General features: G+C 44.3%; 1 protein-coding gene across 1 annotated transcript in view; it reads right to left on the bottom strand.

Annotated features, from left to right (window-relative positions):
- The window catches only part of GABRA4 (gamma-aminobutyric acid type A receptor subunit alpha4), an 83,736-nt gene that overhangs the window by 4,238 nt on the left and 55,553 nt on the right, over positions 1–23,945 (bottom strand). The window contains exon 8 of the mRNA XM_056855185.1: positions 19,422–19,681. Within this exon, the coding sequence (XP_056711163.1) occupies positions 19,422–19,681 (260 nt within the window). The remainder of the gene's footprint in view (positions 1–19,421; positions 19,682–23,945) is intronic.

Genomic DNA, 23,945 nt, shown 5'->3' with positions numbered 1-23,945 from the left:
TAAATATAGACTTGAAAAATTATTGACAGACGAAAACCCTTTAATTACAAGACAGGTTGCTAAATACTGTGTTGCAGCGATTAAAGCTTGAAGTAGGATAAAAACTAAAGACCTAGGTAATGGCCAGCTTGGTCTACTGAAGTCTACTAGCAGATTATTCTGATGACTATTTTATGCGTAAGATAGAGCTCATAGTTAAACTATCATGCTGTAATCTTTTTTATCTGATAAGGTTTTATATTTTATTTTATATGATATTATGTTGCGTGTAGGTTATTACATATGATATGTATTTATTGGTCTTTGACCGCAAATACATTTATATATATAGTAGCCAGTGATCAACCATATTAGAAGTAGTTTGTAGGACCAGGAGGCATTTGCCTGATCTAGCTGTAAATGAAAATGATCCACCAAGGCCATCAACACTGTCCCTGTCCTAAAGCCAGACCTAAAACCAGATTAAAATGGGTCAAGGGTAGATTTGTTATCCAGATATTCTTGTAACTGCTAATCTAGTATCTGTATCAGATAGGTAACTTGGTAGTAATATGTAGTCAATCAAAACTATTACTCCTCGGATATCTACAACAATCAGGGAATATCTTAGCACATACAAACCGAAATGGTTAATTTCAGTCATTGTGCTAAAAAAAATATCTGGAAACTGAATGGGTTGAATCCGACCAACTTTTTGGCTGCTTGAAAAAAGGAGGATTCCTTTTGCTAACCCCAAAATGGTGTACTGGAGGGTATGCGGCCTCCATTGACAAAAGCTATTTAGGACAGGGACTGTAATAAGGAGGAGAATTGAGCAACACTGAATAGCTGATTGGATCCAACCCAGTCTTTGGGGGGAATGTAGTAGAAAGCATTCCCATTCACAGTAGCCTCCTAGTACTCCCATGGGTTCAGATGTATCAGATTTCCCTCAGTTGTGGGAATTTATCCCTTTACAAGTAGAGGATTCATTCTGTGTGATTGTTATTCGTTGGTCCCTCCGTAAGGCTCATAATCTGAGTGATGGAAAGAGAGGTAAAGAACGTCTAATTCAACCCCGCTCTGCTCTGCTCATTCTATTAAACATCTGGTCACACTGCCCTAGTTGAATTCTCTGTGATCCTTTCTGACTCTCTGTATTGCTGCTTTCCAATATTCCAATATTCACTATACCTGATCCTACAGCTCATACACAAGTGAACAGAAAAGAAGATTTTTCTTACCCTAGAGGGCATCAAAACAGATATTGAATTCATGCAGGATATTAACTTTTCTCTCACCTCCTCTCCCTGAGTAGTAATATTTGCTCATGGGAAATAGCAATGGAAATGCTAACCAAAAGCATGCATGCAGCAGTGTGGAAAACATGCATAATATTGTTAATAACAGTAACTGAATTAAATTGATTGTATTTCATAGAATCATAGAGTTGGAAGGGACCAACAGGGGCATCTAGTCCAACCCCCTGCACAATGCAGGAAACTCACAACTACCTTCCCCACACACACCCAGTACCCAGAAGATGGCCAAGATGCCCCCCTCCCATGAACTGCCCAAGTTCATCGAATCAGCATTGCTGACAGATGGCCATCTAGCCTCTGCTTAAAAACCTCCAGGGAAGGAGAGCTCACCACCTCCCAAGGAAGCCTGTTCCACTGAGGAACCGCTCTGTTAGAAAATTCTTCCTAATGTCTAGATGGAAATTCTTCTGATTTAATTTTAACCCGTTGGTTCTTGTCCAACCTTCTGGGGCAACAGTAAACAACTCAGCACCATCCTCTATATGACAGCCCTTCACGTACTTGAAGATGGTTATCATATCTCCTCTCAGTCTTCTCCTTTTCAGGCTAAACATACCCAGCTCCGTCAACCTTTCCTCATAGGTCTTGGTCTCCAGACCCCTCACCTTATTTGTTGCCCTCCTCTGGACACGTTGTTGGTGGGGTGCCATCGGATTCATATCTTACAGGGCAAAAGATCATTCTCTTGGGTCACAATTCATTTTGCCAGGCAAAAGAAATGCTCAGATGAGTTATTCATTGGTGTTCATTCAATTAAGGTTCTTTCCTAGTTGAAAACTGATCAGTGACATTCAAATTTGAGCTATTTAGCCATGGTAGTTGCGAGTATTAAGGTCAGTCACTCTGTACTATTTCACACTGGGATAAGCATTCCTCGGTACCAGAGTGAGGTTGTGCATAAACAGGTTCTTTTATATCCAGGATTCATATCCAGTTTTGAAATTCGGTACATGTAATTTACACCAGACACAGGCTGGTAACATTCCTTGTGTAGGCCCTATATACGTTGACTCAGGCTGCCATCCTAAGAACACTTTCCATTGAACAATATGAGACTTACTTCTGAGCAGACCTGCTTAGGATTGCCCCCTCAGAGATGTGGTAGAACACAGCTGAACACCTGGGCTATTTCCAGTCATTTCAGTGTGACTTTTGCTGCCGGGATTTCTAGAAGATTGCTCCTGTTATTAGTGCCATACACTGCACATTATGGAGAATTAGGCCTTGTTCGCACATGGGGGAGAATAAGGTAGCAGACAGAAGAGGTGGAAGAAAGAATTGTTTCACTTGAGACTAGGGTTGCCAGCTCCCCCCTGACCACCAGCGGGGGATCGTGGGTAGGGTTGCCTAATCCAGGTTGGAAAATTCCTGGAGATTTGGGGATGGAGACTTGGGGGAAAAGGGACCTCAGGGGGGTACAATTTCCACTTTTGAAAGCATCCATTTTCTCCAGGGGAACTGATCTCTGTAATTTGGAGATGAGCTCTAATCCTCAGGTCCAGCCTGGAGGCTGGCATCCCTACTTGAGACCTCAGCCAGAGATTCATGGAAGATCATGTTTTGGAATGATCCACTGGGTTAAAAATGCCCTGCAAACAGAAAGGTCAGTGCAGCAACCAAAGACAGGGTAGACTGTTACTCTCTGTTTTGGTAGTTTGTTATTTGGATGGATGGCACGTTATTATGGATTGCTTTGCCTGTTTTGGAAAAACTAGGCTTTTCTTCTTACTCTAAATCTTAAACTTAACACTGTCTGTCCCTGTTTGTTTTGGGAGGATGGGTCAGAGATGCTTTCTGAAACCATTACACTCCTAGTAAGCCAATAGTTTAACATAATTTAATAAAAAAATAGGCTGGCCATATGTTTCTGAAACAATCGCCCAGTTTGAATGAAGAACAAATTACTGGGATAGCATTCCAACGTTAATTTGTATTGGAAAGTGGAGCTACTTGATGTAGCTACTTTGCTTTAGCTAAGCAGATGTGGGTCTGGGCAGTGCCTGGATGGAAACTGCTTAAGAACCTTTTGTGGTCTCACTGGATTTCTATGATGGAAGAAAGGCGGTATATAAATGAAATAAAACAATATAACTCGACGGCCATATCAACCATATTGGTTTCAACCAGTTATGAAACTAAAACTTAAAACAAACGAACCTCACGCATTTCAGCCTTAAAAGAAGGATCCTGGAGAACAGCCATTGAAACCCTTGATTATCAAGGGGGCGTCCCCCTTTCACACCCACTGATGTCACATCTATCTTAGTGAACTATGAATCCTGCCCAGCAGAGAAGAAACGTCTTACCAGTATCAAGTCTCACAAGGGCTCAGTGCGGAAGATGGGAGGTACCACTCTGGCTAGTTTCGAACTACTTCTCCATTCCATCCCATACTGGCTTACTTTCACCTGTGCTGACAGGTTCCTTGAACGACTCTCTCTTTAATTCTGTTTTCTAATTGATGTATGCCTGTCAGCCTCTGCTCCATCATATTATATATCAATCATACGCCTTCTCATTTAAGGCTTATTCTATCCCCTTGGTTATCCCACCCTTCTGTTGTGAAGCTCAGAACTTCATATATGGTTCTCCCTCCTCTGTTTTATCCTCACAGCCCTTTGAAGTGGGTTAGGTTGCGAGAGAGAGAGGCTGCCTGACCCAAAGACATTTCAGTGGGCTTAAACTAGAGTCTGCTTAGGATTGCACCACCGAGTATCACATCTGAGTGGGAGTTTGAATCCAAGTCTCCCAGTCGTAGTCTGACACTTGAAGACATTGTATTTGTCCTCCTCAGAATTTTAGTTTGATAGTACCAAGTAACAGGACCCACTCCTGTAGGCACAACATAATGTGTGGCATAACTTGAGACACAGGTTGTACATCAGTACATGTGATCTTCCTAAAACAGAAGACACAAGGGAAGGATCCAGTGTATCATGCACGAAGACACAGACACATGCCCTGAGAGTATGTATGTACTATTGTTGGTTTGTGACAGTGGCTGTTAAGCCCAGAACAATCATCATTATCTAGGAATCCACAACTGTAAAGTGAACACATGAAGCTGCCTTCTACTGAATCAGACGCTTGGTCCATCGAAATCAATATTATCTACTCAGACTGGCAGCGGCTCTCCAGGGTCTCAGGCAGGGGTCTTTCATATCACCTACCTGCCTAGTCCCTTTAACTGGAGATGCCAGGGATGGAGCCTGGGACTGCCAAGCAGATGCTCTACCACTGAGCTACAGCCCCTCCCCAACTAGTCTAACTCTTCAAATGCACAAAGTCAATTACACTTTTAGCACCAAACACTTCAAAAACACGGAAATAAAATGGTTAAAAAACGCCACTGATAATTCTTAATGTAGATAAGAATGTAAAAATTAGGAGAATGAAATACAGCTGATGGCTATTAAAGGTATTCCCCTTTATCTTTATGGCCATTCAGGATGCTCTGTGTGGATGGAACAAGCTGAGCTATCAAGATACCAGGGGAAGAGAATAACGGGGGAGAGGAAGCTTGTTTTCTAGTATGTCTGCCTAAAACATTAGTATTGTTTGTTTACTGGTGTGGTAATTACTGCATTTTCGATTAACCGAGTGCATTTTAATATCCTACCCCCCGCTGAAACTGATATGAAATGTGCAGAAATGAAAATGCCCTTCGATTGAAATGGAATCCCAAATGTTCTATTTTATCAAAGACAGCCTAATTTTTTTCTGGGAGATGTTCTCTGCCATGGCAGTCCACTGAACCTTTGCCCATCTGCCCTGTATTTCAGGTAGACCGCAAGTTGTATTGTGAAGCACGGCTGACTCCTGAAATCCTTTCCAAAAAGCATTTAGTCCTCTCGTGTTCCAAACGACAGCTGCAATGTCCTGAATATTGTTCGAGCATCATTGAAAGAGATTTTTTTGGGATGCCCAGAAATGACAAGGTTTTGACTTCTCATTTGTCACTCTTTTCATAAGCATAGCGGCAGAAGCATTACGAGTCCTTTGGGAGCGGAAAGGTGAGATAGCTAGGCGATCGTCCTTGCAGGCATGTATAAATATTGTAATTAATGCCACGGCCATCTCTTTCCAACTGGAAGCACATGAAATTGACCGTGTGCAAGGCAACGGAGTTTGCCGTTGGCATAATTTGCTGCAAATCTGTCTAATCTATTGTTAAACATTATGGCAGTTCTATTTAGTGAGATTATGTGGTTTACCGTATGGTACAAAATTCATCTTGATGAGACGGGGGGGTGCGAGGCGCTACTGATCTATCACAAAAAACAAACAAACAACTCATAGATTATTCACTGTTTCTAACCTACCCCATCTCAATTCTCTGGTCCTATTGGTTGCCCCCACACAAAAGGGTTGCTCCTAAAGTGTGAGTCAATCGCAGCTATTCAATTTTTAACAAGGTTTGCCCGATAGAAACAGCTGTTCATCTGCAGTGCAAATTTGGGAGAGAGAAAAAATCCTCTGAGCTTCCATAATCCCCCACTTGCGCCTGAAAAGAAAGTATTAGATTGTTTTGCATGTATTACCAGCTTATGACAAGCAAGCCAATTTTGCACTCCAGTGAAGCCGGATTGCATATTTAGCATGAGCCGGAACTGTGCATCCTAGCACAAAAAAAAAAAAAGTTGAGATTTGCAGCAACCGTTTTGCTGGCATATTAATCAGCATCACTGAAATGACAAATGTGAGTCATATAATTATGCAACAAAAGGAACAGGCAAAAGACATACGGTATGTTTTATTTATATGTGGATAAATGTAGATATAGATAGACATACCAAGCATTATTAGGAAGTTTTATATGCAGCTCAGATATGCAGGAAAAAATGTATATGTAACTCAGTCGGGTACGGAACTGCATATCTGAAAGTTCCTGTGTGTTAAAAAATAAAACGCCTTGCACCCAGAAAGCCAGAATGTCATGGATAAAACTAGACTCAAAGATAGGGTTGCCAACCTCCAGGTACTAGCTGGAGATCTCCTGCTATTACAACTGATCTCCAGCCAATAGGTTGCCTAGTCTCCCCACTGCTGGTCTAACTACGACACCACCCCTCTCCCACCTTCTGATCCACATTAGATAGTCCTGAGAAGACTGATCCATGAGATCTTACTAGGTTTAAGTAAAATGACATTAAAATGATATTAAAATCATAGTCTAAAATATGGATGTGATGAGAAGGAGGGCATTTCGAAGGCACTTGAAAACGACGCCCTTGACAAAAGCTGCATCCCAAAAACCTCCCGCCAGTGGCGAAGAGGGACCTGGCAACCCTATCCTCACTGCATATCCCATTCCATGAGGATTTTGACCATACAGGTCCCCAGATTTCAAGCTTAGTTTTTTTTCCCCATAGTTAAAAGGTGGCCCTCTTTCCACTTTCACCAGTGGGGGGGGGGGAACTGGTAGGACAGAACCCAAAGTAAGCACTGAAAAAGCTAGAATCTCAGGTGCAGCATCAAGTAGAAACTTACCATGCCCTCTTAACTTAACTTTAAATGTATGTTAATAGGGCCTAAATTGACAAAGGCTAAGAGGAAGGTTGTAGAGGATAGCTCAATGAACGTGTTTACTCAAGTAATCGTGAAAAGGGCTAATTCTGTAATGGGAACTCTTACGAAAGGGGATGAGAAAAACTGGTCGATACTGGAATGGCCATGAATAGATCTATAGTCTCATTTGGAATCCTGGGTATAGTTCTGGTCACCATATTGCCAAAAGGATATTGCAGAGCTGGGAGAAGTGTAGAAGAGACCAACCTAACAGGCTGAAGCACCTTTCCTGTGAGAAAGGCTAGAGAGTCTGGGGCTTTTCAGTTAAGAAAAAAAAATCTAAATATCTATCTATCTATCTATCTATCTATCTATCTATCTATCTATCTATCTATCTCTAAGGGAGTACACTCTTTCCTGGTGCCACCAAGTGTTTTTAGAAAGTGAGCGGGACCAGATGGGGCTTTTGTCCAGAAGGGCTTCTCATTGGACACTGAAGATCTGATTGGCCGTGTAGGATTTTTAAAAAGTTGTTATCGGCAGTCGCCGCCACCACAGCACAAAGATCTTCACTGTGTGACTGAAAATAAGCAGTGTGTATGAAAGAAAATATTGTTTAAAAGTATACTCATTTAAACAGGTATTCTGTTAAACAGAGCTTTTGCCTGAAATGTGGAAAAGTTGCTGTTTGAGTTATGGATGACCTCTTTCCCTGATAGTTTGTAGCTGGCTCAGTCTGTTGTGGCAGCCATTTTATGGCTGCACCCACCATCCAGTGGGTGCCCACAGGTTCAAAAAGGTTAGGGACCCCTGGGATCGAGGATTATACAATTATGTATGGGTAGACAAAGTTGTGGTATTCACTGCCAGTGGACACAGTGATGGCTACGAACACTAATTGCTTTAAAAGGGAATTAAACAGATTTGTGGAAGATAGGTCCATTTGTGGCTACTAAGAAAAAAACCTCCATGTTCAGAGGCAATATTAGCACTAAATATCAGTGCTAGGAGGCAGCAGAAAGGAGCACCTTGGCCTCTATGTCCACTATATTGGCCCCCCAGGACAACTGTTTGGCTACGATGTGAAATAGGATGCTGGACTAGATAGACCACTGGTCTGGTCCAGCAGAGAGCCTCTCATGTTGTGGGCCTTATAAGAAGTTTAAGCATAAAGCACATGCTCAGCTCTCTTTTCCATTGCAACTAATGGGTTTTAATCATGCTTAATTTTTACTGGACTGCACCCAGTATATTATAATTGCTTGACATACCTTAGAAACAAGTGGAAAAAACCTGTCCAACACTCAGAGACTGTAAGGCCTATTGGTGTAAGGCCACCAATGATCCACATTTTCCCCCAAGCGCCACTCCAATTTTGTCTAGAAAAAAAATGTGATGTGACATCATGATTCTGCACTGCCTATAGGTGGAAAACAATGAATTGGGACAGAGATAAGGAACTGGTAAATGTGATGACACCACAATTAGGGTTGACAGCCTCCAGGTACTAGTTGAAGATCTCCTTCTATTACAACTGATCTCCAGCCAATAGAGATCCATTCACCTGGAGAAAATGGCCGCTTTGGCAATTGGACTCTATGGCATTGAAGTCCCTCCTCTCCCCAAACCCTGCCCTCCTTAGGCTCCACCCCAAAAATCTCCAGGTATTTTCCAACCCTAATCATAATGCATGTTTCTTTTACTAGCTGTTACCAGGAAGACAGGTGTGAAAGAGGCAGATCTGATGGGAGCTACACGTCTCTTTTAACTTCTAGTTGGGTGTCTAGAGGGATTTTAATGAGAGTCACGACTCTCTTCTTCACATTCTAATAAATTCTGTTTTTTTAATGTACAGCTTTTTTTAAAATAATCAAAGTTTCAGTGTGAATCAGGGTCACAAGAAACTGTTTCCTTTTCAGGTAATCTCCTAATTTTATTAACCCTTTTCATAGCCCGCTGGAGAATGCAGTTTAGAAAGTAGGTCAGCTTCAAGCAAACCTTCTTCTACCATTCAGTGTGTGCTCCAAATTAAATAAGATATTTTCCAGTATAAGAATTCAGACAAGCTTACTTTCTTCTTTGATTATTTAGACTAGCATCACCAAGCAGTTAACAAGAGATAGGGTTTTGAGCTCTGTTCAAAATCTGGAGAGAAAGCTCATGGTTTACCCAAGTCCAGAATTTCCCTGTTTTGCTAGGTATGATTCTGTTTCTGTCATAACTGTGCTCCAATATTCTCTTCTCTCTTGTATTAGCGATGCGTTACTAGGTCACGGTGTACTTTATAAGCCTCTCTGGATTGTGACAGGAAGTGGAGCTTAAACCATTTCTTCTGCGACAGCCGGCCTGTGCAATTTGCTAACCCACCACGTATTATGGCCTGTGTGGTACTTGACTTTTTTCAGTCCCTCACAGCCAGAAAATAACAAGAAGGCTTACCGAGCCCCCCACCCCACCCCCAGCTACTATGCCTGCCTAGTACACTTAGGTGCATTCATCTTGATGGGCCGCTAATTGCAAAGGTCCGTCTTAAGAGCTGGAAAGATGGGATGGAGATTCCCAGTGCTTCTCTCCTTTCTTTGTTGCTGGGAAGATGAAATACTGAGAGTGGGATGGTTTGTGTGTAAGCGAGCGAACAGGAGAGGGAGGGCTGTGCGAGAGGAGACAGGTATTGGTTTATATGATCTCAGAGCTGGAAGGGATCACCAGGATCATGTACTCCAACCCCCTGGGCTTAGATGGGCGTATCTCTGAATAAGACTGCACTGTAGGAAAAGAATGTTTAAGAATCATCACTAAACATTAGGGTAGCATAAGAAAGTACTTTTCACTGAGCCAAGTTATTGCTTTATCTAATCAGTGTTATTCATTGTCCACGGAAGCCGCCTTGCAAGGTCTCAGACAGAGGCATTTTCTTTCGCAGTATTACTACCTAAGATACTTTTAATTAGAGTTATGAATAAACCACCTGACACTGTGAACATTATAGCAGAAGACGAGTAGTGCTGAGAAAGCTACCTTTCACAAACATTGTCGGCTATTGCTGAACTTCCCACCAAGGAATTCCTGATAGGTTTAGGGTTGCCAGGTCCCCCCGGCCACTGGGAAGGAGTGGGGGTACGGCTGCCAGCTCCAGGTTGGGAAACTTCTGGAGCCCTCCAAACCATCCATTTTCTTCAGGGGAACTGATCTCTGTTGTCTGGAGATGAGTGGTAATTCTGGGAGATCCTCAAGCCCCACCTGGAGGCTGGCATCCCTAGATAGGTTACTAAGGAACCCCAAGCATAGTTTCTCTGGGCCCAACACAAACATGTAACACAGACCCCCCCCCCCATACACATATCCCATCATGTCCTATCCCATATATGAAATAACATTTTCTTTTTTATTTCTGAAATGACATGGTAACAGGAGGCTACGACATACTACTCCCCCAGCTCCAGAAAAGCTATCCATTCCTCTTGTCCATCGTGGGCCCTGCTTAGAGACCCCCCAAAAAAGTCTGAAAACCCAATGATTTATCGCTTTCCTAGGTGAGCTGTTTTGACACAGATAAGTAGGGTTGCCAACCTCCAGGTGGTGGCTGGAGATCTGCTATTACAACTGCTCTCCAGCTGATAGAGATCAGTTCATTTGGAGAAAATGGCCACTTTGGCCATTGGACTCTACGGCATTGAAGTCCCTCCCCTCCCCAAACCCCACCCTCCTCAGGCTCTGCCCCAAAAACCTCCCACCAGTGGTGAAGAGGGACCTGGCAACCCTACAGATAAGAGGGACAAACGTTGGATGTGTGTCAAGTACAGTCAAGTCGCAGCCAACCTATGGCAACCCAGTAGGGTTTTCAAGGCAAGGGACTAACAGAGGTAGTTCACCATTGCCTTCCTCTGCATCATGACCCTGGTATTCCTTGGCAGGCTCCCATCCAAGTACTAACCAGGGCCGACCCTGCTTAGCTTCTATGATCTGACGAGAGATCAGGCTAGCCTGAGCCATCCAGGTCAGGGCAGACAAAAGATACAGGGGGAATTAAGATGGTCATAAGGGCCAAAACAACCTTCCTCAAGCTCAAACTCCATGCTATAAAGCAAGGCATATATCTACCAGCATCTAGGGTTGCCAGCTGTCCTTGAGAAAATCTACACAGCCCCATTAATAGAGACTTAATTATATGGTATATACCAACAGAATGGTATTTACCTCCATGACATGGAAAACGTCAGCTGCACATTTCAGTATACTAAAGCCTCTATTAAATGGGCAGGATATTTGTCTCCAGGCCTGTGGGCAACCCTTCCAGCTTCCTACGGGCCAACAGACTGAGCTGTCACAAGCAGAGATTGAGAAAACCCCACAGAGATTTTACTGCAGCAAACTGTGTGTCTGCGTGGGGGCTGGGGGGTGTTTTTCATTTAGAAATTCAATGCTGAAAGGCAACGTAAACAGGCCTAACTTGAAACGTCATAAGCAAAAAAGACTTTTAGCTCCATCGTGTGCTAGCACTGATCCTCTGAGACATTTTGCTCTCCAGGTAGTTTTTTTTAAAGAAATTATCCTCAAATGGCAATAAATATTAACTTCTGTAAGCTAGCTATTGCTTAGGGATGCACCACACAAAAGAAAACAGGTTTGAACCCAAGACCGCTCACAGGCCAAACGAACCCTTCTACACATCTACATAATCCATTTGATTTTAAGGCACAAATCACATGAGGCTGGATAGAAGAATCAGGCCTATGAATTTTGCATGATTTTCTAGCTTCTAGGCACCAATTACTCACTCACTGCTGCCAAACGATTGGTTAAAAAAAATTAACAATTTAGAGAAAGCAGTGTGGCAACTCATTGTTTTGACGCTATTATATTATGGGCACCTGGGGACAAATTTAGAAAAGGAAACCCAGAAAACGGCAAGCAAAGCTGATTGGTTTTGTGGTAACCGTAAGGAAAGAGCTTATACAGGCAACCCAGGAGAACTTCTGTACATTTAAAGGAATAAAGTTACCAAATTTAAATTAGCTTACAAAGTAAATGAGAACATGGCAGTTTTGGGTCCAGTTAAGCAAAAATTATTACATAGGCTGATTGTTTTTAAAAGTTTATATAGTTGATGCATTAGGGGAAATGCATACATTTGTGCTGAAAATAGGGGAGGGGTTAATTACAGGCGTAAAAGTTATCTCAGAAGCAAGTAGAAATATTTTTAATGATTTCTAGGTCCCATCATGCTGTTCACTGAGAGTAGGTGCAGATCTCACTCCAGGGGCCCCAGATGGTCCAACCCATTTTGTGACGTTTTACACAAGCCAAATAATGCACTTTCAATCCACTTGCAGTGCACTTTGCAGCTGGATTTTACTGTGTGAAATGGCAAAATCCACTTGCAAAGGATCGTTAAAGTGCATTGAAAGTGGATTGAAAGTGCATTATTCAAGATGTGTGAAAGTGCCCATATAGAGGCAGTATGTTGAAAGAAAAGTGACTGCAAAATATGCTACTCGTGATTTTGTGTATCCATAAAATGCTGAACTTCAGAGGGCGGGATTGCTTGTGACTGTAAAGGAGCTGCTCGAGTACAGCTCCAGAACTTGTTTTAAAAGCCAGGGTCCAGCTATGGATATGTGTGAATTCAAACAGCCACTGATGTTAAGTGGCTACTTCGCACAAAGCGGAGGTTAACATTTGATAAATCAAGAGCACTGTTAGTAACATCCTGCTAACCGGTGCAGAAAATTGAACCTCACAGTTTAGCAAATGATACACACAACCAGTAGTTACATGAATCGCATACCAAGTTAGGATTACAGTTGTCTGAAACAATTCCCAGAGAAAACCGCAATAAACAAATGTATACTCATTGTTTTGTCTTGTGTCTGAAGGCAAACACCAACAAAGAGGTTGTTAGGGCTGCCAGGTGTAGTCGGGTAATCACAGCAATTAACTGACTAACAGTGCGATCCTAAACAGATTTACTCCCATTTAAACCCACTGAAATAAATGGAGTAGCTCTGTTTAGGATTGCACGGTCTAACTTATTCTCAGAGTAACTATACACACACCAAACGCATTAGTGGAGCCAAGTTTGATGATAACCTTTTCCAGCTCAAAATAATACTAGCATGTCTTGTAAACTTGTACCATCCAAAATACTGAAGATCTTGAATTTGTTTCCTTTTAGATTCGAGTCCAGTAGCACCTTAGAGATCAACAAGATTTTGGGGGTATAAGCTTTCGAGAGTCATAGCTCCTTTTGTCCAACTTTGTCTCAAAAGCTTATATCCTGAAAATCTTGTTGTTTTGTAAGGTGCTACTGGACGCAAATCTAACTGTTCTGTTGCAGACCAAAACAGCTATCCTCTGTAACTACTATTTACTTCTAAAGACCATTTTTGTTCCAGAGTTGTAGCAAAGTGCCACAAGATTCCTTTTTATAATAGGGTGTATTCCATATTCCCAAATGTGGTGTTTCCTTGTAATAAAGGGGGTGGCTTTTGTTTGTTAAATTGTTATGCTTTCTCACACTGATAAGAGAGTGTCCGCTTTGTTCATAAACTACAAGCTGCAGGAATTACTCTGCCAGAGCTGTTTTCAAGATCAAACTGGAGCAGAGGTCAGTGTGTGCGGAGCGCTGCAAAAATCAACAGATTCCTCTTCTTCTAGACTAGACCAGAAGGTTGTCATAGCTTGGCCTTTCCTGTCAGAGAGTTGTGCAAAATCCAGCATACAGATTTAATATGTCTCACCCAGCCACATGCTTACCAGACACATTAGGTCAACAAGCCATTAATCCTCTAGCCTGGTGGGTGGGAGGAGGAATACATTGGATATAGGCTGAGGCGGAAGTCTAAGAATTAATCTCATTTTCCCCAAAGGGTCACTGTGCAATCCCGAAGCGGGGTGCCGAAGCTCCATAGGAGCTGGCATGACTCTGCGCCGGCATAGGTACCCTTATCATGGAATAAAGTGGCATTTAAGCCGGTGAGAGGGGCAAACATGCCGGCACCTGGGAGCCATGGAGCTGTGCTGGCCTCAACCGGCAGAGCAGCCACACCGAGAGCAAAATCCTGAAAGAGGCAGCAGGTGCCGGTGTGGGGGAGCATTCTCGGGGGCGGAGCTGACATTAGTCAGCATCAAAACCCCTTTTGCCCCAGGAATGCCCCCTTGAACTGTGGCGTGGCTGCGCCACCTTTTTGGGTGGTGCGGCCTTGCTTTTTGCAATGGGGCATTTCCCCCCTTTTTCCATTTTTCTTTTTGGAGAAATACTTTTATTTTCTTCGCAGCGGCCAGGAAGCCTCTGAAGAGGTGGCATGACTGCATCGTTCCTAGCCGCCGCAAAATGGGATTCTAGCCGGAAGACCTGTCGCTGTTGTGGTTCTGTGTTATATTATCAACACTTTTGCTTTGTGCGTTTGCTCGTTATTTGTATACTGTAATATATGTTTTGCAATGTATTTGAACCTTTGTTGTTACTACTATTTTGAACAGTTTTGGAGTAGCTACAAGTTGTTAGATAAATGCCCTGTAACCTCTGGTGCTTTGCACATTTTTTTCTCCTCTGTCTTCTATCAGAACATTCTCCCCCTTCTTTTTTTTTCTGTTAGTGTATTATAACAACTTTAGCAGCACTTTGGAGAAACATCATCTTAAAACCTCCCCCTAGCTCAAATCAGAAGAAAAGACCACAACACTGACAGTATGACATTTTTGGGATTCCCATTGCAGGTTTAGATACTAGAATCCACAATACATAAACCACCTGGACACCATGCAGAACATTCCAAATACTGAGCTGATAAGTGAACATGGTGAAATAATCTGGATTGGATCCAGCCAGTTTTATCACTTGCCAGATTCTCTTCCCTGCTACAGCCCCAATTCCATATGGCTTTTGTCCATGTGGTTCCCATGATCCCCAGAATAGCATTTTTCTGGATGGCCAAAGGAACCCTCCACCTATTTTCACCAACAGAAATGCTTGCTGGATCCAACCCTCTGTTTATATCACCTGCAGCTAAAGATCCAATTGCATCATGCAATTCAATTACCTTATTTTGGCAGGCATAACACCTGACAAATTTTCAATTGATGTTTGCTGTACAAGTATTAGCTGGAAATAAACCTCCTCTCTATTCTCTGAAAAGTTTTCGCTGCTGATTTCCGCACACCCAGCTGCTGCTAGAAACACAGGAGGAAAGTTGGCTTTTTTCTGATCAGTTGAAAGTGATTGAGCCCTTCCAGGTCCCCTGCCCAATAACAGCAAGCGGACAAGGACTGCAATCCTGTTTCCACTCCGATTAGCCGCTGGTTTCAGTAAATGTCACATAGCAGCCTGAATTCTATGTGAAGATGATATAGTTTAATGACAGCTTGTTCACACTGCACTTGCCAGATGGTCTTCTTCCACCCAAATCCTAAAGTTTGCCCTGCCTTGGACTGCAATCTGGGCTCGTGGGCTGCATTATTCAAGTGCTAACAAACATTCCTAAAATCAAATTAATTTCACTTTCTGAGCTGCAGAACAGTCCCCTTTTAGGCTGTATTTACTCAAAAGGAAAACTAGTTTTTTAACCCATGTCTGCCATTAAGAAAAAGAGGAGTAATCTTAAATTTGCACATTTACAGTAATAAAAAATGTTTTTTGTATAGCGTTCTTTTATGGGGTGTCTTAAATTCAGGGCCATCTTCCTTTTGGGTAAACACGGTCCTGAGTTTTTCGAAAACTGCAAAATGATGCAAGTACATTTTGCATCCATTGGTACATGCGTTCCCAGGGTAATAATTTTCTAGTACGGTAGCAAAATATGCCTAAACCAATGGCAAATTTTGACTGCATGATTTCACTTTGATAATTTAGTTTTATCTCTGGGCCAGCCTCAATGAGCTGAAGTGCCATCCTACAGAAAGGTTCCTCGTTTGGAGGTCTTCTCCCAATCACAATTTAAAGAAGGGCAATTTCCTTACCCAGCCGGGTGCCAGAACACCCCTGGAATGCCTCCGGAATACCAGAGCAACCTGGGAATGCCTCACGGGACACCAGCATGACCTTTGATAGTGTTGGGATGCCGTCAGAAGTCTTGTTGGCATCCTGGCATGGCGCTGCGGTGGCAGCACCCAGCAACTGGAGTCCAGGCCTTCCGACCAGCGTTGCGGCCACTAATCCTAGAGTAAGTAGCCCGGATACTGGCGCTGGGGCCCCGGACGCTGGCGCAGCGTCTTCCTGGCCTCCTAAGGGCTTTCGTCCTTAGAGCTCAGGAATGCGCTGTTAGAGGAGGGCAGGGAGCTGTTCCTGTTGGCAGCAGAGGATAGGACTCACAATAATGGGTACCAGCAGGATGTTGGGGGGAGGGATTAACAGTAACAGTGCATTCCTGAGTGGAATGCCTGTGCTGCTGTTTGGAGGCAACGCAGCAGTGCTGCGTCCAAATAAGGTTTCGGCCCGGCCAAAACCTCCTCACGGTGCCAAAAAAAAAGCCACCTAAAAAAGCCAAAAAAGGGGGGCATTCCCAAGCTGTAACTGCTTAGGAGGCCACCTAATGGCGACCCTGCCCCCCCAGCCAGCGCCGTGACACCCCGGGAGCACCTCCTGGGACCACGACGCAGCCTGTGCCGGTGTCCAGACGCCAGCGGAAAGGTCAGTTGGCGGCCAGGCCTGCACACCAGCACTGGGGCCACAAACGCCGGTGTATGCCACCCAGACGCCGGTGCTGTGGGCCCTTGGGCTGGTGCAGGCCTTCACTGGCCTCCAAAGGCCTTTCGTTCTGGCCGCTGGCGCGGCTCAGGAATGCGCTGTAAGAGTAGTTCAGCAGTGGAATCGGCTGCCTAAAGAGGTGGTGCACTCCTCCTCTCTGGCAGCCGGATGAACACTTGTCAGGGATGCTCTAGGTCAGTGGTCAGAAAACAAACAGCACACAAGCTCAATATTTTACAAACAGATCACTTGTCTTTTATAAAGTAAATTTCTTAATGCAATAAATACTTTCTGTAATGTGTCTTATTTACAAAGTTACAAACACCAAATTTAAGTCTGTGAAAATGTCCATAAGATGAAGGAGACCGCAAAATACAGATCCCAAGGCGAGTTGGTAAGTCTGAGTTCAGACGGGACGTTAAAGGGCAAGAGCGGTTGCGTCAGTACAGATTCCAACGACGTCCCGAAAGGTGCTCAAAAGCTATCCAGAAGAGTTGGTTATAAAGACAGGGGAACAGACTTTGGGGGACTTCAAAAAAAAAGCTTGGCTGATGAAGCTGTTTGACGAAAGCATTTCCGGATAGAACGTTTCCGGATAGAACGTTCCCTTGTTTACCTTCGGTTCACGGCTCTCCACAGCCGCGCCAGGACCTTCCGGTTTCTTGGTCTCGCCTCCATCTCGGAGGTGAACACTTTGGATAGCTTTTGAGCACCTTTCGAGACGTCGTTGGAATCTGTACTGACGCAACCGCTCTTGCCCTTTAACATCCCGTCTGAACTCAGACTTACCAACTCGCCTTGGGATCTATATTTTGCGGTCTCCTTCATCTTATGGACATTTTCACAGACTTAAATTTGGTGTTTGTAACTTTGTAAATAAGACACATTACAGAAAGTATTTATTGCATTAAGAAATTTACTTTATAAAAGACAAGTGATCTGATTGTAAAATATTGAGCTTGTGTGCTGTTTGTTTTCTAACTACTGTATTACAGCATTTTGGTTTATTTACCTAGGTCAGTGGTCGGCAAACTCATTAGTCAACAGAGCCAAATATCAACAGTACAACGATTGAGATTTCTTTTGAGAGCCAAAACGCCTTTTAACAACCATTCATGCACGGGAGGTTTTGCCTTGGATTTGCCGCTCTCTAGATGCACATTTTCCCCATCTGCATTCTCAAAACTCTGCAGGGGGGCTTATTGTTGAGTTTTGAGAACCTGGATGGGGAAAATGTGCATCTGAGTGGCAAACCCAAGGCAAAACCTCCCATTCATAAATAGGCATGCACAAACGAGAAGGAGAAAAGCTATCGTCACCTGCACACGCACCCCCCCACACACACACACGGTGCCCCGCAGCCACGCCCGGCCAAAATTCTCGGACTCCACGAAGCCAGCCCAGCCGCAGCGAGGGAGACTCTGAAGCGGAGGGCGGGGCAGAAGGCAGCACCCCCGGCCCGCTCTTCCCCGCGTCCCCGCCCTGCCCCGCACCTACCTCGGCTGCAGCCGACTCCCCGCGGCTCCTCGCCCTCCAGCTCCAGGGGGCGTGCTCCAGCCAGCCTTGTTCCACGGCTGGCTACTGCCCTGGTCTTCCCAGCAAAACCCCAGCCTGCAAGCAGAAACAAACTCTCTGCTGCTGCTGCCCCCGCCTCCCCCCCGGCCCCCAGGTTTTCTGCTGTCCTGGCCCAGCTTCTGCGCCCTGAACTGCAGAAACGAGGCAGGTGAAGCTAACAGGGGCAGGCAGGACAGGCAGCCTCTCTAGTGTTCTCAGACTCCTTTGCAAAGGCCAGTTTGAAGGGGGCAAACTCACCCAGATTCTAAAGTCTGCCCTCTAATCAGATGGAGTTTGCGGAAAAAGGAGAGGGAGACCAGAGCAAAGGAACGACGGTATCCGTAATGTGCATCTACAGAGTACTAAACCCAAGGCAAAACCTCCCGTGCATCAACGGCCTTGCACAAACAAGGAGAAAAGCTATCATCACCTGCACAAGCACCCACACACACACACACACACACACGGTGCCCCGCAGCCACGCCCGGCCAAAAGTTCTCGGACTCCACGAAGCCAGCCCAGCCGCGGCGAGGGAAACTCTGAAGCAGAGGGCGGGGGCAGAAGGCAGTGCCCTCGGCCTGCTCTTCCCCGTGTCCCCGCCTTGCCCCACACCTACCTCGGCTGCAGCCAACTCCCCACAGCTCCTCGCCCTCCAGTTCCAGGGGGCGTGCTTCCCCAGCCCTTCCTCCGGCCAGCCGGCCTGGCCTGCCCGGGCCACAACCTCGCACCTCTGCCCCCTGGCAGAGGGCCACGAGCCAGGGGGAGCAGAGGCGAGGCAACAGTCACCCGCCCACTCGCCAGCCGCTCGCCGCCTCCACCTGCAGGGAGGAGCCACAGCGCGCCGCCTCCTCCTCCTCCTCAAGAGCCGCACTCAAGGGCCCAAAGAGCCTCATGCAGCTCACGAGCCACGGTTTGCCGACCACTGGTCTAGGCTGATCCTGCATTGAGCAGTGGCTTGGACTAGATGGCCTGTGTGGCCCCTCCCAACTCTATGATTCTGGTTCGTGTTCTGCACATCTTTCACTGTAACCTCCCCCTTTCTGGTCTTCCACAGACGCACCTCGGCCCCCTCTCATCTATCAACCATTCTGCTACCCAAATATGCCTTACATTCTCACCACATGCCACCTCTCCTTACGCTTCTCCAGTCAGGAGTCAGGAACTGCTCAACCCCCAGTCCTCTTTACCTTCACAGCTTTACCTTCACAGCTTTCCATGGGATTGTTCCTCTCCTTTTACTTCTCTCTCTTTGAAGGGAAATGGTGGCTGGCACACACATTCATTCAGCCACAGCCAACGGCTTACACTGTACTCCCACAAACATTGGGTGACCATTATGCTAGCGAGATTTAATGTGCATTAAATCTAAATACCGTGGGCGCCTCTTCTGCACCGTTTTCCCTCTGGATGAGAGTTGCTGGAAATTCGGGGATGGATTTCACAGCCTTCCTTTTGGCTTTTTCCGTTTGAATGTTCGTGAAATAGTTGACAGCCGCAAACTCAATCAGGGCAGAGAATACAAACGCAAAACACACCGCGATGAACCAGTCCATGGCTGTGGCGTAGGAAACTTTGGGTAAGGAATGCCTTGCACTGATGCTTAGAGTTGTCATGGTCAAAACTGTGGTTATTCCTTTAAAAGAAAGGAGACAAAGCACAATTAATTGCTGTGTTTATGAAATTCAGAATAAAATCATATTTTTAAGCTCTCCTCCGCATTGGGCATCACAGACCCTAAAAGAGTACAAAAGAAAGAAGCAATGTAAAAATGTGTCAGTTTTATACTCCATGCTTCAGCCCTTACCATACGGTCCTTGCTCCTTACAAATCAATTGCTCTAAAGAAGAAGAAGAAGAGTTGATTTTTATACCCCGATTTTCACTACCTTTAAGGAGTCTCAAACCGGCTTACAATTGCCTTGCCTTCCTCTCCCCACAACAGACACCTTGTGAGGTAGGTGGGGCTGAGAGAGTTTGGAGAGAACTGTGACTAGCTCAAGATCACCCAGCAGACTTCATGTGTAGGAGTGGGGAAACCAACCCGATTCACCAGATTAGAGTCTCCCATTTATGTAGAAGAGTGGGGAATCAAATCCGGTTCTCCAGATTAGAGTCCACCGCTCTGAACCACTACACCATGTGGTTCGTTAGAGACTACCCCTCCCCATTTTATTTGAAGGTTTTACTACATGGCCACTGTGCTCCTTTAGACCCCATTTGAATGGTGGAATAAAACCCAGTGTATTTCCAAGTTATTGGTGACTTAATGAACCCAATCTGATGAAAATGCTTTTTTAACAGCACAATAGGTAGAGGATGTCAATGTACAGCAATTAAGATGCTAATTATTCAGTGTGTTTCATTCATTCTTCTAGGTCTGTGAGATCTCACAGGAATTAACTCATGGAGCATCTCATTCACTAAAAACAATAATCCTTAACTCTCTTTTTTACATTATATTGGAGCTATTACATTGGTTCAGGCAAGCCTAACTCTGCTTTGTTTTAGAGCCATTACCACCTACATCTTGTCATTATTTTTGTTTTAGAATTCTACCTTCATTGTAATTTATCTGACCCTCAACACCAGATAAGCAAACTCCTTTGCCTACCTAATGGAGTCTTTTGGGTGTTTTCAACTGCAAAAGTAAAAGGTTCTGTTAATGCAGAACTCCAAACGATAGTAATTCCCTTGAAGGTTCTGTTTACAGTTCCCTCCCTCCCTTTTTGGCCAGGCAATAATAAGGAAGAATGTGTTACATGTTGGCTTTAAAATAATATGAGACGGTACATTTCAATAAAGCAGCAGAGGAGACAGCAATATGTGAGCTACTATAACAATACAGTGCTTCTCCCGGCAGTTTTGTAATATAGGTCTAATGATACAGAACATCCACTTACAGAGCCTGGACTGAGGTTGTAGCTTGAGTTAGTACAGTATAATCAACTCTCCATGTTCTTAAATTCTGCACACACAGACATGCACTGATCCAGCAAGAGAAGGCTGTGTACAGAGAGACCTTGCACACAGATCAGGTGCAGCCATGCATCCAAAATCACACCCACAGCGCACTGTCCATCAGGATATAAGCCATCCCATGTAAGTACCCAGTCATATTCCTGGTATCTGAAACAATGGCTCAAAGAAGATCTGCGAACCATTGTCAGGAAACTATCTTACTTAGACCTACATAGTTTGCCCAGTTCAAACTCCACAGCAAGTGATTAGAGCAAACACATGAATCTGCCTTACACTTATACGTGCTTCATCTGCCTTATACTAAGTCAGACCGTTCATCTATCAAGGCCAGTATTATCTACTGACTGGCAGCAGATTTCCAGGGTCTGATGCCCAGGACTTTTGCATCACCTTCTACCTGATTATTTTAACTGGAGATCCAAAGGATTGAACCGGGACCTTCTGCACGCCTGGCAGATGCTGTAACACTGAGCCATGGACTCTAAACCAGGAAAGCTCCCGTGGTATAGCAGTCTGTGTTGAACTGAGATCCGGGAGATCCAGATTTGAATCCTCACTCTGCCACAGAAGCTCTGTGGCTGACTGTCTCTCAGCCTAACCTTCCTCACAGGGGGGTTGATTTGAGGATAAAACAGAGGAAGGGAGAACAATGTTGTTAGCAGCTTTGGGATCCCACTGGGGAGAAAAGCAGGGTAGAAATATCTAAATAAATAAAGGGAGGTGGAAATCCCCGTGAGAGGGAGGGAAGGGAAAATCCGTTTTAAGCCATGGTTTGGTGATCAGTTACCATGATGCCTGGCTCGAGACTGCATAAGTTTTCTCCTTATAGAAAGAGGAAGTATTGCATTATGTAGACATTTTGACTAGGGGCTAAAATAGTAAGGTCATTTATGCATGGGAGTTTTACCTGAGGTTCATTGCTGGCTGGACCCACACTTTCCTGTTGGGAGTCTATGCACCAGCAGTCTCCAAGGTCAAATCAAGTCCCCGCCCCTTTAAATGCTGCTTTGGAGTTGGCTTACTTGTAGTGCTTACTGTGAGAGAAAATCCCCCCCAACCCAATTGCCACATAAAAAAGCATTCTAAGAAAAACAACACCTTTAGGCCAATAAAAGTATTGATTGATTGAAAAACAACACCAAAAAATAATGGAGCAATCTGAAAGGGGGGGGGGAATCCAACCCTCAGTTTTAAAAAGTATTTCTTGTGCTCAGAAAGAGCTCCAAGAAAGCAGGAAGTATTTGAATCCCCACCTCTGGACATGCTTCTTTGTAATTGGCTGTGAGCGAAACCAAGCTTGTGTGCCCCGCACTTGGCCTTATGCATGGGCATTTCACCCAGGCTTTGCTCAGGGGAGAAGGAAGAGTTGGGCTAACAGAGGAACAGGGAGGCCCGGACATTGCAAGGGCTGGCAGCGAGGTCAAAAATTCAGACTGGGGGTGAACATGAGTGAAAGTACCCACTCATAAATGACCGAAATTTAGTTTGAGGCTATCAGAGGCTGCTTTTTGACAAGTTTATTCAGTAGAACATGATACAGCCGCCTCATTGTAGAGTGGGAAGTGGCAGAGATGTTGCGTGGAAACAGCCAGCTTTATTTTCCAGCTAAAGCATCTCAGGTAGGAGAATTAGGAATGGTTGAGTCTTGCTGGGCAGGATGGTCAGTGATATCTCTGCTATCTGGAACAGCTGTGAAGGACTGAGGCAGCTTCTTTAGGCTGTTAATAAAAAGGGTTATATCCTATTGTAGGACAATTATTTAATTTAGAAATTTGCACATTTAATGTTAAAGGGACCTTTCAGATTAGTGTAGTAATTCTGAATACATGACATCGCCCCACGGTTAATCCTTAGAATTCTCTCTGTGATTTTGCTCACAGATGCACAGTGAAATATTTCTTCATCCAGATACCTTTTTGTAAGTATAATCCTCTAATGTATGCTATTATAAACCCAGACTCTTTTTAAAAGAGAAAATCAGACTGCACAACAGGCAGGTAACTGCTAATATAAACTGCTGCAGCCTTGTGAATGTTCCTGTTACTCCCATAATCCAAACTGAACTCGTGACATCTAGTTTAAAGAAAACAATTGACTTTGGTGCTTAAAGAAATGGGTAGGATTGTCACTGGGGTGGGATCACGGCTCAAGGGCACAGCATCTACCTTGTGTTTAGAAGATCCCAGGTTCAATCCCCAGCATCTCCAGCTGAAAGGATCGAGTAGTAGGTGACATGCAATATCCTGAGACCCTGGAGCGCCTCTGCTAGTAAGCGCAGACAAATCCTGATCTTGGTGGACCAATGCTCTGGCTGTCAATATGCAGCTTCGTATGTGTGAGCATTCTTTAATTAAGACAACAGCTCTTTCGCTATTACATTGTTGTATTGAAAGAGGTGATATTCAAGTGGGAATGTGATGGAAATAAGTTCAATGCCATAGTATGTTCGGGAGGTTTTCAGACATAACTATAGTCTATAACAACCAACTGATTTTGTATAATTTGTTTTGTATTGTTTTTTGATTATTTTCTTTTTATTTTGTTTTTGTTACAAAATTCAATAAAAATTTATATTAAAAAATATATAACAACCAGTTCTCAACACTCTGCAGATGCAGAAGAATGCAGTGGGAATGAGGTAGTCCAACAGATCCTACTGCTTCATCTTACAGTTTAGAGAGTCTATTTTCGAATGCTATCCTAAGGGGAAATGCACTGCAAATAGAAAACTAGCACAGCAGGCAGTGTCCAGAGGTAGTTTTGAAGAAGAAGAAGAAGAAGAAGAAGAAGAAGAAGAAGAAGAAGAAGAATTGGTGTTTATATGCTAACTTTCTCTACCACTTCAGGAAGAATCAAACCGGCTTGCAATCACCTTCCCTTTCTGTCCCCACATCAGACACCCTGTGAGTTAGGTAGGGC

Source organism: Euleptes europaea, chromosome 9, assembly GCF_029931775.1.
Source record: "Euleptes europaea isolate rEulEur1 chromosome 9, rEulEur1.hap1, whole genome shotgun sequence".
In the NCBI taxonomy this organism is placed as follows: domain Eukaryota; kingdom Metazoa; phylum Chordata; class Lepidosauria; order Squamata; family Sphaerodactylidae; genus Euleptes; species Euleptes europaea.
The sequence above is the reverse complement of the archived record's forward strand: the minus strand, read 5'-3'. Positions and strand labels throughout refer to the sequence as shown.